Below are 15364 nucleotides of genomic sequence, written 5' to 3'. Positions count from 1 at the left end.
TTGGGGTCTGACAGTGGCAAAGAGCCTGAGCTGAGTATTTCTCCTCTCCTTCCTAGTGTTTAAATGTCTTTAAGTTGGGCTAAGTATCATTAGGCACAGTGTTAGATACACAATCGAGTTCTTTGACCCTATTCAAGAAAACAAAAACCCTCATTCCATATCCCCTTAGCCAGTGAATTGAAGCCACACTAAATCTCTCTCTTAGCACACAACAGTGTTACTTCAGGAAAGTGAAACAAGACAAAAGGAGTGAAATTATCCATTACTTAGCACATTCCTGCTTTGTCAAGTCTGGGCTTAAGCCCCCTTGGTCCTGTTACACTATTTGATTCTGTAGCAAGCAGGGTCGTCTTGAGTTCTTTCTAATCTGTGTATTTCACGTCTGTGATGTGTGGTAAGTCTCCTTCTTTGCTGCCCCTGCAGTAATCTCCTTGTGGAACTCTTTAAGAACTTCCAACTGGCCAGATCTGATGTGGATGTGTGACCGGATCTTGGTGATGGCTCTTACAGCCTCCTCTGGGCTCCAGTTGTACACCTGAAGTACAGGATTGGGAAATCAGAGAAAGAAAGGAGGAGGTGTTAAGGTGTTCTTGACCTAATAACAGATGCTAAAGGCCCTTAGAATTTCGTTATTTTAAAATCTCCCTTTTGAGGGGAGTTAAAAAACATGCCCCATATATTATAAATGGCGGGGGTGGGGGGGACTTTTATTCCCTCGGCCAACTAGTCCCACAATACTTGCAATGGGCTGGGAGGTCAAGTCAGTCTTTCTACCTAATTCTTGCTCTGCCAAACCCTGAAAAAAGAAGGTTGAACGTGCAAAGCTGAGATCCTATTTCAAGCCGGCATAGGCCTATCAGATGTCCTCTGGGAGCTGGGCTGTTGGTTATAAGTTTCCTGGAGAGAGTACATGGTAGATGTTTTTATGTAACTTGTCACCGTGGCTAGGAAAACAGCACTTTTTAGATTTACCAGGAGGGTTATCTTTGTGTTCTAAGGATACATATTGGTTTAGAACTCAACAGAACAAAGAATCTACAGATTTCAAGCCCTCTGAGTCAATTCTCACTCAGCCAAAAATATCCTCCTGAGAACCCATTTCCAGTAAATGGAGTCCTAATGATCAAAGCTTTAATGCTGTTAAATCATGTACTTACCAGTCCACAGTAACTCAGAGCGATGCCTATTACATGTACATTTCCTTTTTCCTTAAACTATCCACATAACTTAATAAATGCTCTACAGGGGCCAGATAGGTAACAAAAATGAGTCAAGTTGGGGGGTGTATAACAGGTAGTAATGGACTAAAGAGTATTTGCTTATAAATACTCTTGAAAGTATCACACCTACCAGTCATAAGGTGATAGGCAAAATTCCATTGGAGCCTCTGTTTCTAGACACAAATGTCTAGAACTTTATTCTGAAATACTTTAAGAAATCTTGAGTACTATAGGGCTATAAGTGATCAGCACTACTACCTAAAGTACTGGATTTCCTGAGTGCTATTTATAAAAAGTGCTTTAGCCTTTTACTGGTGTTAACATCCTTTGCGCTTCATTTTTTGAGTGCCTGCTGTAGGTCAGTGCTTGACATACTTTCTCGTTCAAACCTCAGAACAAATTTAGTTTGAGGAAACTGAGCATCAGAGAGGGGAAGACATTTTTGCCTAAGGTCACACATCTGGTAGGTAGCAATGCCAGAGGTCAGCCTATCCGCAAAATCCAGGTGCTTTCCATCTCCCAACAGCCTGTAACTGGGTACATGGCTCCTTCTAGGAAGGCCTGCCAATAGACCATGCTACTGAAGTTCTAGAAATCTGCTGTAAATGGACCAGTCCAGAAAGACCTTTCCTACCTGAATCAGATACGCTGCGACCATAGTAGCACTTCTGGAACGTCCAGCCTTACAATGCACGTAGACACACTGGCCCAGCGACTGATACTTGAGAGCAAACCGGACTCCTTTCTGGAGGTCAGCCAAGGTTGGGACTCCAGTCATGTCTACTGTGCTGAGTCGCAGCTGCTCAACTCCTACATTCTTCCACTCCTGGAACCAGGTCCGCCAGCATAAAAAAGAGAATGAAAGAAATCTGACATGAGTGCTATGAATATGGGCTCCTAAGAAGCAGCAAAACAACAAGGAAGCTTCAGAGTTTACTACAGTGTGAATACACTGTTCACTTTTTTTTAAACAAGAAACTTCTTACAGAGATGCCTTTAAAATGGCTGACCTGCATGGTTGGTCTTTCATCAAACAACAGCTGTGCTGATTTAGAATTATGTCTAATATTTAAAAAAAATTTTTTTTAAGTTTATTTGAGACAGAGTGTGAGCAGGGGAGGGGCAGAGAGAAAGGGAGAGAGGGAGAATCCCAAGCAGGCTCCATTCAGTCAGTGGTCAGTGAACAGAGCCCAACACAGGGCTGGAACTCACAAAACCATGAGATCATGACCTGAGCCGAAATCAAGAGTTGGATGCTGGGGCGCCTGGGTGGCTCAGTTGGTTGAGTGTCCAACTTCGGCTCAGGTCACGACCTCACATTTTGTGGGTTTGAGCCCCATATTGGGCCCTGTGCTGACAGCTCGGAGCCTGGAGCCTGCTTCGGATTCAGTGTCTCCCTCTCTCTGCCCCTTCCCTGCTCACACACACACACTCTCTCTCAAAAATAAACATTAAAGAAAAAAAAAAAAAGAGTTGGATGCTTAACCGAGTAAGCCATCCAGACCCCTAAAATGTTCTTAAAGTACACGTTGGGTATTTTATCTTCAGCTGCAAAGTATTAGCTGTATTAAAATTCATCTACAAAAGTTGTGTAACTTTATGGATAATCTTGGCACCCGTGTAGTGACGCAGCTGCAGGATTGGGGTACTATATTTTGCAAGAGCTTTGTATTTCTTTATCTATAAGTGTCCTTTTTACTTTACCTTTTTTTTTTTTTTTTTGAGATTGCATGGTAGAAAATAGAGTTACCATTTTAAAATTAAAACAATGCACCTATCTTTATTAGTGCAGTATTATCACTTCAGAAGAAGAAAAGAATAAGCAATAGGGGAAATAAGCCCTCTGGCATTATCAGACTATTTATTTATTTGAATTTTTACCTTGAGACTCCAGATAGGGGGGCATCTGGCTGGCTCAGTACAGCATGTGACTCTTGATCTCTAGGTTAAGCATGTGACTCAGTAGAGCATATGACTCTTGATCTCTAGCCCCATCTTGGGCATAGAGATTACTTAAAAATAAAATCTTTTTTTTTTTTTTTAAAAGAGTCCTGATAGGCTCCAGCTAATGGTTATTAATCTGTCTAGCTGGAACCAAAGACTTTATGACTGAATGAAGGTCAATATTTTATACTGCGTATGAAATTAACACAAAACAGCAATTTTGCAGCATGTGACTTTGTATCAATTATACCAGATATACCTAGGGAGCTTGCTAAATATTCACATTCCTGGACCCCACCCTAAAGTTCCCAAGTCATAAATTCTCAGGGGTTGTACATAGGAATCTGCTATTTTAACAAGACTACCAGATAATATTTAGGCTTATTAAAATGTGAGAACCACTGCCTTGGAGATTTTTTTTCTCTAGGCTAGTTGGATAATATAGCTGCATCATACAAGTGTCAATGCCTCACAGCCAGAGACCAAGTACTTTTTGTGACTCTTTTTCCACAGGAATGATCACACTAAGGAACATTTACCATTTTGGCTAATAATTCCTGAGGCCTTGTAGCAAAGTACTTTAGGAAATCCAAGGAACTGTTGTCCATTTCTTAAAAACGTATGTCATCAGGGTGCTTAGGTAGCTCAGTCAGTTAAGTGTCAGGGGCTCTTGATTTCCGCTCAGGTCATGATCTCACAGTTTGTGAGTTGAGCCCTGGTGATGGGCTCTGCACTCACAGTGTGGATCCCGCTTGGGATTCTCTCTTTCCCTCTCTCTCTGCCCCTCCCACGCTCTCTCAATAAACTTTTTAAAAAAGTATGCCATCACTAATCAATGTATCTTAAATGTGAGTCCATTTTTAAGGTTACAAAAAAAGCCTACCAGTTGAAATAACAGCATCTTCATTAGGCTGTATCAGTACAATAAACAAGAAGGACAAAAAAAGTGCTAATAGATGGCAAACACTATAAAGACAGGGCAACATCTTTATATAAAGACAGCACAATGTCTAATAACCTTAGTTCCACAAACAAGCATTCAAACTTAATGAAAATTATGTTTTAGGTCTGCACTCTTTTACAATTCTCTGGAGTTCCATACATCGTTAACATATGAGTAAAAATTCCATCAATGACAAATGAATCATACACTTTTTCAATGGGTTGTTTTATAAATTTCTCTTGGGGGCTGGAGGTGGCTTTTCTTCTTAGAGTTTATAGGGCCTTCATCTTGAATGCCTAAGACAATGCCTGACCTTAGTGCTGAGTGAGTGTCGAGTGAATGAAATCAGCAAGCCATAGAGAAGTTGCCTTTCGGTTTGGTTACTGACTTGAGTTACTGAAATCAAAAATACCTTTGTGTACAAAGGAGTAGTCAGACTTTGTCAATTCTACTTTATATATATATACACACACACTTATTTATTTCAAGAGTGAGAGAATCCCAAACCAACTCTCACCATCAGTGCAGAGTCCTATGCAGGCCTTGTGAGAAATAAGCCTACTGGCCCATTCAAAGAAGGGACGTGGAGACTCAGAGCACGGTGAGGCCAGGGTTTAATCAACATTCTTACAAGAGCAGGTGCCTGATGGACAGGCACACTCGGGGCAGTTGCAGCAGGCAATTTATCTCCTAGCATGAAGTCGTTCCCATGATTCCTCATTGGCTAAGTACTACAGAGATTACAGCCTTACCTGGAAGTCGCCTATGCCCATGTAAGGCCAAAAAGTAATCTGATTGGAACAAATGCACATTCCTTGAGGTGATGCAGAGACCTCAGTTCTTTGGCACATGCTCATTGCAAAGCCTGCGAAAAATAAGCCGGCAGAAGGAGAGGGGAAGAAGAACCAGGAAGTGAAAGGTCTCCCAAAGGAGATTTGGGACTCCATTGTGCTGGGGTGAGGGGTTCGTATATATTTCCAATAGGGTCTAAACCTATTGTTCACGAGACAACTCAGCTTATATTTGGTATTTCTGAAAATAAATCCTCTCACTTATTTCACAATCCCTCCTCTTCTTTTCTAAGTAGATTCTGTTTTCATTTTTAGGTTATTTTGGGCACAAGGCACAGACATTTGTTTCTTAAGAGGAATCTTCCTCCCCTTCCCCCAGAGGGTTTGCTGCGGCTGCACTCCCAGCATTGTTCCAAAATATATGTGTGTGTGTGTGTGTTTCTACCCAGGGACCTCAGGTCCTAACCTTTCCCTCTCTGCCTACTGAATCCCATCTTTTCCTATCATATTCCCCACTTTGAACACGTGACTCCTAACTCCCATTAGGAATTGGGATGATGACTGATCTTAACTGCTTCCTGCTGAAAGGGTATGGCAGTCAGGGCAGGTTCAGAGGTCAATCCAGAGGTCCAAAATAATGAGAGTGTATTTGGAACGTCTTAGGTTAGCAAAATTTTCTTATTTTTCTGGCATATGTGCAACGGCTTCTACAAATGACATACAAAAAGAATATTAGATCAACAAGCATTAATATTCCAAACGCAATACCTCCTAGGAAGGAGGTCACACCATGGGATGTAAAGATGTACTTTAGCCATCCAAAAAGTCCCTGAACCGTCTGGTCAATTTTTTTTTTTTTTTCCAACTATAGCTTTTCCACCCTCTTCCATATTTATTTGGATCTTGTGATATTGTTGCTTAGAACAATTAAGCTTTTGAACTGGTTTTTGGTTCTCAGTCCTCAAAATCTTCCTTTGCCCATCAAGTTTCCATAGGAACAACTCCATAAGGCGTATTTAATTTTACCTCAAGGAAAGACTGATCTTTGATATCCAGATTACTATAAGTTTAGGCAACTGTTTATCCGTCCTGGAGGGAGTAGCATTATAGTCCCTAATTCAGTCATAATGTCTTTTTCTAGCAAGGGAGTGGGGCTCTCTGGCATTATAAAAACAAAGAATGTGAAAAAAAAAAAAAAAAGTCTCCCTGTATACACCCCAGAGGCTGAGAGAAAAAGTTAGTCTTAAGTTTTCTGGAGACACCTCTAATCATTACTCTGCATTTGGATGGTTGGCCAGGAATGGAAAGGACAGAAAAGGTGGCTCCAGTGTCAAGAAGGAAATCAACTGGCTTTCCTTCCATTTCCAGAGTTACCTGAGGCTCTGGGTTTCCAATAAAGCTGGTTCAGGGGAGCCAACCATGAAGAACCTCGGGCGAGATCAGTTGTTTTCAGGGGCACTGGTTATTTGAGCCCTTCAGGTCCCCGAGGGCATTCAGATTTTCCAGTGACTGACTCCACACCAGGGGCATGGCTTATGGGGGTTTCAACTTCCATTGCCCCTCTGAGGACATTCTTGTTTCCAGTGCCCTAAATAGCCACATAAATGGCACTGGTGCCAGGACCTTGGGAAGCCGAATGAGTGACAAATTTGTCCTTTAGAATCATCTGAGCTTTGGGGGGGGGTAACAGGGGAGATAGCTGTATATTTAACTTTAACCTTTTCAGGAAGGCCACCAGGCTTTCATCCCGTGTCTGTAAAATAGTGGCTAATTTAGCATGATTTAAAGATTTTAACCTTCGACCTCCTTTGATTTCTTGGAAGTGGCAACGATACCATTCTGCAATGGGATTATCATAGTCCCAATTAGGATCTTGGGGAGGAACTGCCTGAACCCCAGTAGGGAACTGGGAGCTCCCTATAGGACCTCCAGTCCCATGATAATTAAGGAGTCAATCATCCCCGTATCTCTCAGCTGCTGCCAAAACAGAACACTTCTCTATCTCATTAAGAGTCTGATTCAACAAAAGCATTATTTCTTTCCAGGCCAACTCAAAAAAACATTCCTAATAGTCTGAAAGGCCTCTATATTTTATCCAGATCATCAGAAAATTTACCTATTCTTTTACCTGTGTTAAACCTTGCAATGAAAAAGGTACTTGTGATCTTATCACGGTGGTGTCTCCCTGTGTTTCTCCTTCTGGCACTCTAGCTTCTCGTAGGGGAGGCCCGCCTGTTACAAGGAGGGCCTGGATAAGGTGGGCAGCAGGGAACAGAAGTGCATGCGTTTTTCTTTTGTTGTTTTTAATGTTTGTCTTTGAGAGAGAGAGACAAGAGCATGAGCGGGGGAGGGACAGAGAGAGAGGGAGATACAGAATCCAAAGCAGGCTCCAGGGCTGGAACTCAAATCGTGGTGAGATCATGACCTGAGCAGAAGTCAGACACTTAACCGACTGAGCCACCCAGGCGCCCCTAGAAGCGCATGTTTTTAAGTACAAGTCAGCACACACCGGGCTAAGTGTAGCAAAATGGCTGCCATGTATCCCAGTAAAAGCCCTTTGTATGTTATAATCCTCCATACCTCATATGCCTTGCAGAAATAACATAAATGTGGAGCATTTGGAAGCCCGCAGCGAGGGTATTGCCACCATTTCCCCAGCTTTTATTATGTTTATTTTTATTTTTGAGAGAGAGACAGAGCATGAGTGGGGAGAGGCAGAGAGAGAAAGGGAGACACAGAATCTGAAGCAGGCTTCAGGCTGTCAGCACAGAGCCCGATTTAGGGCTCACACTCACTAGCTGTGAGATCATGACCTGAGCCCAATTTGAAGTCGGATGCTTAAATGACTGAGCCACCCAGGTGCCCCTCCCCAACTTTTAGATCAGAGGAGAGGCAATTTAAATTTTCTACCAGTGTACTTTTAAAATCCATTCATTTTAACTTTAGTCTGTCCTGACCACATAATATTCCTTTCCAAAGATTTCCCTTCACAAACCTTCTACAACTTTCCTTTGCATTTAGATTTTGTCCGAAGCCATTCCTCTCCAAACTACTAATCTGATTCAGGACAAAATTATTTTTTTTTCTTTTTACCTCCAATAAAAATGGATTTCCTTTTTTTTTTTTTTTTTTAACATTTATTATTGAGAGACAGAGAGACACAAATCGCGAGCAGGGGAGGGGCAGAGAGAGGGGGAGACACAGAATCCGAAGCAGGCTCCAGGCTCTGAGCGGTCAACACAGAGCCCGCCCCTGGGCTCGGAACTCAAACCACGAGACCACCCCCTGAGCCAAAGCCGGACGCTTAACAGACTGAGCCACCCAGGCGCCACTCCTTTTTTTTTTTTTTTAACATATCTACTTTTACATACAAAGTTGCTTTCCTTATTTCCATCAGCATTAACTGCATTTAGCAGAATTTTAACTTTTAGAAACTTTAGTCTCCAGTTAAAATTAACCATCATTTTAAGTGTCTTTTTACCAACAAATTGCAGCTAAGATAACATAAGCTTGACTTTTAGTAAACCTAGGCAATATGGGGCGCCTGGGTGACGCAGTCGGTTAAGCGTCCGACTTCAGCCAGGTCACGATCTCGCAGTCCGTGAGTTCGAGCCCCGCGTCAGGCTCTGGGCTGATGGCTCGGAGCCTGGAGCCTGTTTCCGAGTCTGTGTCTCCTTCTCTCTCTGCCCCTCCCCCGTTCATGCTCTGTCTCTCTCTGTCCCAAAAATAAATAAAAAACATTGAAAAAAAAATTTAGTAAACCTAGGTAATAAAAACATTAAGGCAGCCATGAGTTCGAGGAAGGTTCCGCATGTTTCAGGGATCTATCAGTGGGCAGCAAGCTGTAAGGAGATTTATTTAAGAGGGCGGGGGTATTTCCAATAGGTGGTAAGCCTATTGTTAACTAGACGTCACAGATTTTATTTGATTATTTCTGAAAAATAAATCATCTCACTTCTCAGTGCTCCAACTCACTAACAGGGGATCAAGACCTGAGCCCAAGGCGGGGGGGGGGGGGGGTGGCACTTACCCGACTGAACACCCAGGCGCCCTTCAATTCCACTTTTAAATGCCTTTCATATCAGTTTCTTTTTCATAATTAGTTTCTACCTCCAGCCTCAGTCATTAAAGCTTAGAGGGCCAGACCCCCCTCCTGAAGCGGCGAAAAAGCCTGGGGCACGTGTCTCACGGGTACGAGCACCCGCAGCTCCCTCTCCCCCAACCTCCTCCCGCTCTCCTAGACCCAGGGTGGCGGTGTAGGCTGGCGGACGCCGCTGCCGGAGCCCCCGCTCCTGGCCCCTCACCTTTGAGGAGTTACACAGGAACCGCGTCTCATACTCCTCGTTCATGGTGATCACCCCGCGCACGTTCTCGTCCTGTACCAGCTGCCGAGGCAAAGACAGGGCTCAGAAAGGGCCGCCGAGGCGCGGGCGGCGCTCGCCGGCTCCCAGGCCCGGCTCGGCCAGGCCTCCCTTCCCGGCTCACCCGGCGCGTCATGCTCCGCAGCGGCAGCGCGCCCAGCAGCACCGTGGGGTCGATGCGGTGGTACCAGTCGCGGCGCGCTCGGCCAGGCACCTTACCGCGGAACAGGGTGTACAGCAGCGTCGGGTAGAAGAGCACCCGGGCCAGGCCGGCCTCCAGAAATGTGCCGGCCGCCATCCCGCCCCACCCGGCCTGGCAAAGCGGCGGCCTGCCCGCGCCCAGGCTCGCGGTCGGCGGCCGCGAGGAGAGCCCCGAGGGCGACGAGGACGAGGGCGGAAGGTCGTCCGCCGCCTCCCGCGAAGGCGACGCGGTCTGCGCGGCCGCCTCGGACTCGGAGACTTCGGGCCTGGCCTCCGGATGTTTCGCGGGAGAGCCCGGGGCCCCCGGGCCCGGCTCCATGGCTCCGGAGGAGGGGCCGCCGGCCTGGGGGAGGGACCAGGATTTCCTGGCGGGCTAGTGGGACCCCGGCCGTGGGAGGGCGCGTCCTGGACCCGCGGCCTGCGACTCTACCGCTGGTGGAGCAGGGACCCATGCCCGCGGCCGGTGCCGCCCCGCCCCCCGCCGCCTTCCCGAGGGATGGAGTTGGGACCCTAGGCGAGGGGAGCTCTGTCCCCCTGCGTGTGCGACCGCCCCGGGAGGAGGAAGGGCGGGTCCTGGCCACTTTTCCGAATCCCGGGCCAGAGGGAAGGGGCTGCGACCCCAGGTAAGGGTGAGACCAGACCCGGAAGAGACCCTGTGGTCCCCACCTGCGGGTATGGTGGAAGGGGAGAGTGGAAAAGGGAGCTTTGGGCTGTTAGGCAGGGGAGCTACTTTGGAGGAGAGGGCTGGCAGGGCACCTGGGTTGATATGGCCCTCCCCCCATTCCCCACCCTCCCGATCGACCACAACTCGTTGCTCCCTCCTGCCCAAACCGCACTGTGTATGCGTGTATGTATATAAAGAAAAAAATATATAAATATAATATCTGCAACAAATTATGAAGATATATTAAGAAAATACTGTGATAAGCTTGTACGTAAAAACTGCAATCTACAGAGAGGTAAGAGGAATGGGTCTAATGCTGGCTATTTACATTTAAATGGAATGTGCATCTGGTGCTTTTTAAAAACGTTTCTTTTCTCCTTGTAAAAGTAATACATACATATTCAGGGTGCCTGGCTGGCTCAGCCGGTGGAGCGTGAGACTCTTGATCTCGGAGTCTGAATTGGAGCTCCACCTTAGGGATAGAGTTTACTTAAGAAATAAAAAATAAAAACTAATACATACTCATAACAACTGGAAAATACAAAGAAGTCGAATTTATTCTAATTACCTATAATTCCACCACCTCAAATACATGTTTTCTTCCAATTTCCTATGGGTACCACTAGAAAAACCTTTTTTGTAACAACTTTACTGAGATATAATTCATGTACAATTCACCCATTTAAAGTGTAGAGTTCCCTGGTTTTTAATATATTCTGAGAGTTGTGCAATTCTCACCACAACCAATTTTAGAACATATTCCTTAATACCCAAAAAATCCCATATTCCCCTCCCCCCAGCCCTAGGTAACTACTAATTTACTCTTATAGATTTGCCTGTTCTGGACATCTCAAATAAATGGACTCCTACAATATGTGTCCTTTGTGTCTGGCTTCTCTCAGCATACTGTTTTCACGATTCATCCATGCTGTAGCAGGTTCAGTGCTGTATTTATTGCTGGGTAATATTCCATTGTATGGATATACCACATTTTGTTTCCTCATTTATCAGTTGAAAGATATTTGACTGTTTACACTTTTTGGCCATTTTGAATAATGCTGCTGTGAACTTTAATATACAAGTTTTTGTGTGGACATAAAAAGACATTTTCATTTCTCTTGGATATCTACCTAAGAGTAGAATTGTTGGTCATATGATAACACTATGGGGTATGTGTATACCATTAAAAAAAAAATCGTTGGGCTCCTGCATAGCTCAGTTGGTTAAGAGTCCAACTTCTCCTCAGGTCATGATCTCATGGTTGTGGATTCCAGTCCCGCATCGGGCTCTGTGCTGACAGCTCTGAGCCTGGAGCCTGCTTCAGATTCTGTCTCCTTCTCTCTCTGCCCCTTCCCCGTTCGCCCTCTGTCTCTCTCTCAAAAAAATGAATAAACCTTAAAAATAATTAGGAACACCTTTAAAAAAATCATTGCAATCATGTTGATAAAATTTTGTTTCACAATTTTTTTCATGAAATGTGCCGTAAGCATTTGCTGTGTTATTACACTGTCTTTACCATTTAAAATGAACCTAATTACTATACCATGTGATCATTCTATTACTGGACATTCAGGATATTTCCAAATGTTTTTTTACAATTCCAGCATGAAATTTTTTTCTATATTTCTATATTTTCCATATTTAGAATTACTATATTAGCAGGGTGCCTGGGTGGCCACTCAACACTGGTTTAGTGTCTGACTTTTGATTTCAGCTTAGATTGTAATCTTGCATATCATGGGTTTGAGCCCCACATCAGGTTCTGCACACAGTGCGGAGTCTGCTTGAGATTGTCTCCCTATCTCTCTCCCCCTCCCCTGCTTGCTCTCTTGCTCTCGCTCTCTCTCTCTCAAATTAACTTAAAAAAAATTATTAGGATAGGCTCCTAAAGTGGAATTACTATTTCAAAGGATCATTTACAATGTTTGCTTTATATGAAGTACATAGCCTAAAAAGCTCCATCCTTACCCCCAAGCTCACTCTTCAGAAATAATAGATTCTTAGATACATATATTTTCCAACATTTCGTGATGAACCGTCTCATGATAAATTAAAAACTGAAAAAGGAATAAATTGAGCAGGAAAAACCCATATAACCACCATCTAAATTCAACAATTAACACTTTGTTTTATCACATATTCACCCAACGATCTGTTCTATTTTTTTTTAAGATTTTAAATTGTTTTTTTTAAGTTTTTATTTATTTTGAGAGAGAGTGACAGAGAGAGAGAGGATCCCAAGCAAGCCCCTCGCCAGCAGCCCAGAGCAGTGCCAGCCTGCTCAGGATTCTCTCTCCCTCTCTCTCTCTGCCCCTCCTGCATTTGCACGCACTCTAACTCTCACACGCGCGCTCTCTCTCTCTCTCTCAAAATAAATAAACTTAAATAAATGTGGAAGGAATGATAGAAACTCAGCATTTTGAAATCCCTCGTCAGATAATTGATCCAGTCAATGGTCGTCAGTGGACAAAAAGCATTAGATGAAATGCTGATCGGAAACTTTACCTGGAGGGATCAGGCTCTTGCCACGGGAACCGATCACTGATTGATCCCTGCATTGCTGAAAGCAGGACAACCTGACATCAGATGCCTCCGGAAGTCCACAGCCTCAACCTCAACTCATTCGAACCTGAATTTAAGCAGGCCTGAAGAGCTAACTTTCTTTTTCTTTTTCTAATCTATTTTAAACGTTTATTCATGGGGCGCCTGGGTGGCGCAGTCGGTTAAGCGTCCGACTTCAGCCAGGTCACGATCTCGCGGTCTGTGAGTTTGAGCCCCGCGCCGGGCTCTGGGCTGATGGCTCGGAGCCTGGAGCCTGTTTCCGAGTCTGTGTCTCCCTCTCTCTGCCCCTCCCCCGTTCATGCTCTGTCTCTCTCTGTCCCCAAAATAAATAAACGTTGAAAAAAAAAAGTTTATTCATTTATTTTGAGAGAAAGAGTGAGCATGTGCGTGGGAAGAACAGACAGAGAGGGAGAGAGAGAAAATCCCAAGCAGGCTCCGTGCTGTCAGCACAGAGCCCCATGTGGGGCTCCAACTGAAATCAAGAATCAGATGCTTTAGCTGACTGAGTCACCCAGGCACCCCTCTTTTTTTTTTAATGACAGCTCTTTATTTTTATTTTAATTTCACTAACTACTTAAGGGATTGAATATCTTTTATTTTTATACACAAGTCTATGTAAGAAGTTTTCCTAACTGATTCATTTTTTGTGTACATTTACATACTATTTTATATTTTGTAGTTTAATCATACATACACACACTTTGGTCTTATATTGTTCGTGCAGTGAAACCAAAATCTTTTAAAAAAATTTTTTAATTCCAGTTTAGTTAACATATAGTGTTATAAGGAGCTTTCATTTACAGCAAAGGTAAGTGATAGAAGGATGAGTTAATGTCATCACATGGAACAACAGACAAATCCAGAGTATAGATATTCTACAGGGACAGTCGATTCTGTTTCTGCAAGGCAAAAGCATGGGGGTTGGGGGGGGGGGGAATGGAAGGTCCACTGCCTCAGATCAGGAATCCTAGAGACGTGTTAACCAAAAGTAAGTATGGACAGTCTGGATCCTAACTGAAATGAATCAGCTATTAAAAGACATGTTTTGGGGGGCTCCTAGCTGGCTCAGAACAGCATGTGACTCTTGCTGGTGAGTTTGAGCCCCACATTGGGTGTATAGATTACTTAATTTTTTTTAATCTTTTTCTTTTTTTTCTTTTTACAAAAAAATGTTTTGTTTATTTTTGAGAGAAAGAGAGCAAGCAGGGGAGGGGCAGAGAGAGGAGAACAGAGGATCCAAAGCACGCTCTGCATCCCCCACCAATGTGGGGCTGGAACTCACAGACCACGAGATCATAACCTGAGCCAAAGTTGGACGCTCAACCCACTGAACCCAGGAGCCCCAGGTGTATAGAGTACTTAAATAAAAATAAAACTTAAAAAAAAAAAGTCTGGTTTTCGAAATAATTGGAGACCTTTGATTATGGATGGAGATAATACCAAAGAATTATTGCTAATTTTATTAATGTGGTCATGGCATTGTTGCTGTGTAAGAAAATGCCTATAAATTTATTTATTACATGCTTAGCAAGGTATGTAGACATACATGACATATGTGGGATTTGCATCAAAGTACTGTGCCTAGAAGAAAAGCAGATTAGACAAATATGGCAAAATATAAATCATTGTTTAATCCAAGTGATGCTCTATGGGGACTCATTATGCCCTTCTGCTTACTTTTTAAAAATATTTCATAATAAAAACTAGAGATGTATGTACGTAAAAACAATACATATATTGTTACATGGAAACGTCTGCTTACTAAAATTGGTAATATAGCAACTAGTCTTTTATGACTTTTTCATTAAAGGTTCAATCACACAAGGGGCACCTAGGGGGCTCAGTTGGTTAAGCATCCAACTTCGGCTCGGGTCATGATTTCTCGGTGTGTGAGTTTAAGCCCTGTGTCCAGCTCTGTGCTGACAGCTCGGAACCTGGAGCCCGCTTCGGATTCTGTGTCTTCCTCTCTCTCTGCCCCTCCCCCGCTCACCCTCTGTCTGTCTCTTTCTCAAAAATAAATAAAACATTAAAGAAAATTTTTGTTAAATAAGCAAGGAGTTGGGGCGCCTGGGTGGCGCAGTCGGTTAAGCGTCCGACTTCAGCCAGGTCACGATCTCGCGGTCCAGGAGTTCGAGCCCCGTGTCAGGCTCTGGGCTGATGGCTCGGAGCCTGGAGCCTGTTTCTGATTCTGTGTCTCCCTCTCTCTCTGCCCCTCCCCCGTTCATGCTCTGTCTCTCTCTGTCCCAAAAATAAATAAACGTTGAAAAAAAAAATTAAAAAAAAAATAAACAAGGAGTTTAGTGTGTTTTTTGTATTTTTTTTTGTTTTTGGGTTTCAGCTTTTATGCAAACATTTTATTGTCATTCCCTCTACCCTGGTTTTGCTTTATAGTTTCTGATCATAATAGTAACATATGTTCGTTATAAAAAATGCAAGCACTTCAAAATTATATATGAAAAGTGAGCGTTTCCTGTAATCTTACCTCTGGAGATAATTACTATTTCAGTTAGATGCACATTCCCCTCGTGATTCTGGTTTTTCTTTTTAGAGACTAACCGTCCACCAAAATTCTTTATATCCAACTCTCGGAATATCTGAGCTGTCATGTGCTCAGTGTGCCTTGAGGTAAAAAGTTGTAATACAGGACTCAGTTACCTCCAATGGAGTGTGAGAGGAAG

General features: G+C 43.7%; 1 protein-coding gene across 1 annotated transcript; it reads right to left on the bottom strand.

Moving 5' to 3' along the window:
- Positions 1-195: 195 nt before the first annotated feature.
- PTPMT1 (protein tyrosine phosphatase mitochondrial 1) lies at positions 196-9969 on the bottom strand. The gene is made up of 4 exons (XM_023239835.2): positions 9384-9969; positions 9203-9283; positions 1855-2046; positions 196-535 (listed from the first exon to the last, which is right to left on the bottom strand). The coding sequence occupies exons 1-4, from the start codon at positions 9777-9779 to the stop codon at positions 377-379; spliced, it is 828 nt and encodes a 275-aa protein (XP_023095603.2). The 5' UTR covers positions 9780-9969; the 3' UTR covers positions 196-376.
- Positions 9970-15364: the final 5395 nt, after the last annotated feature.

This window comes from Felis catus, chromosome D1 (assembly GCF_018350175.1).
Source record: "Felis catus isolate Fca126 chromosome D1, F.catus_Fca126_mat1.0, whole genome shotgun sequence".
Lineage (NCBI taxonomy): Eukaryota > Metazoa > Chordata > Mammalia > Carnivora > Felidae > Felis > Felis catus.
This window is presented reverse-complemented; position numbering and strand designations above follow the sequence as displayed.

Bases quoted from the DNA above. Each gene is read 5' to 3' on its own strand.
- PTPMT1 (XM_023239835.2), bottom strand. From the start codon at position 9,779: ATGGAGCCGGGCCCGGGGGCCCCGGGCTCTCCCGCGAAACATCCGGAG. The intron at 9,284-9,383 runs GTGAGCCGGGAA...TTGCCTCGGCAG, and splicing joins TGCGGAGCATGACGCGCCGG to CTGGTACAGGACGAGAACGT. The intron at 2,047-9,202 runs GTGAGGGGCCAG...ACCTGGTTCCAG, and splicing joins TCCTGTGTAACTCCTCAAAG to GAGTGGAAGAATGTAGGAGT.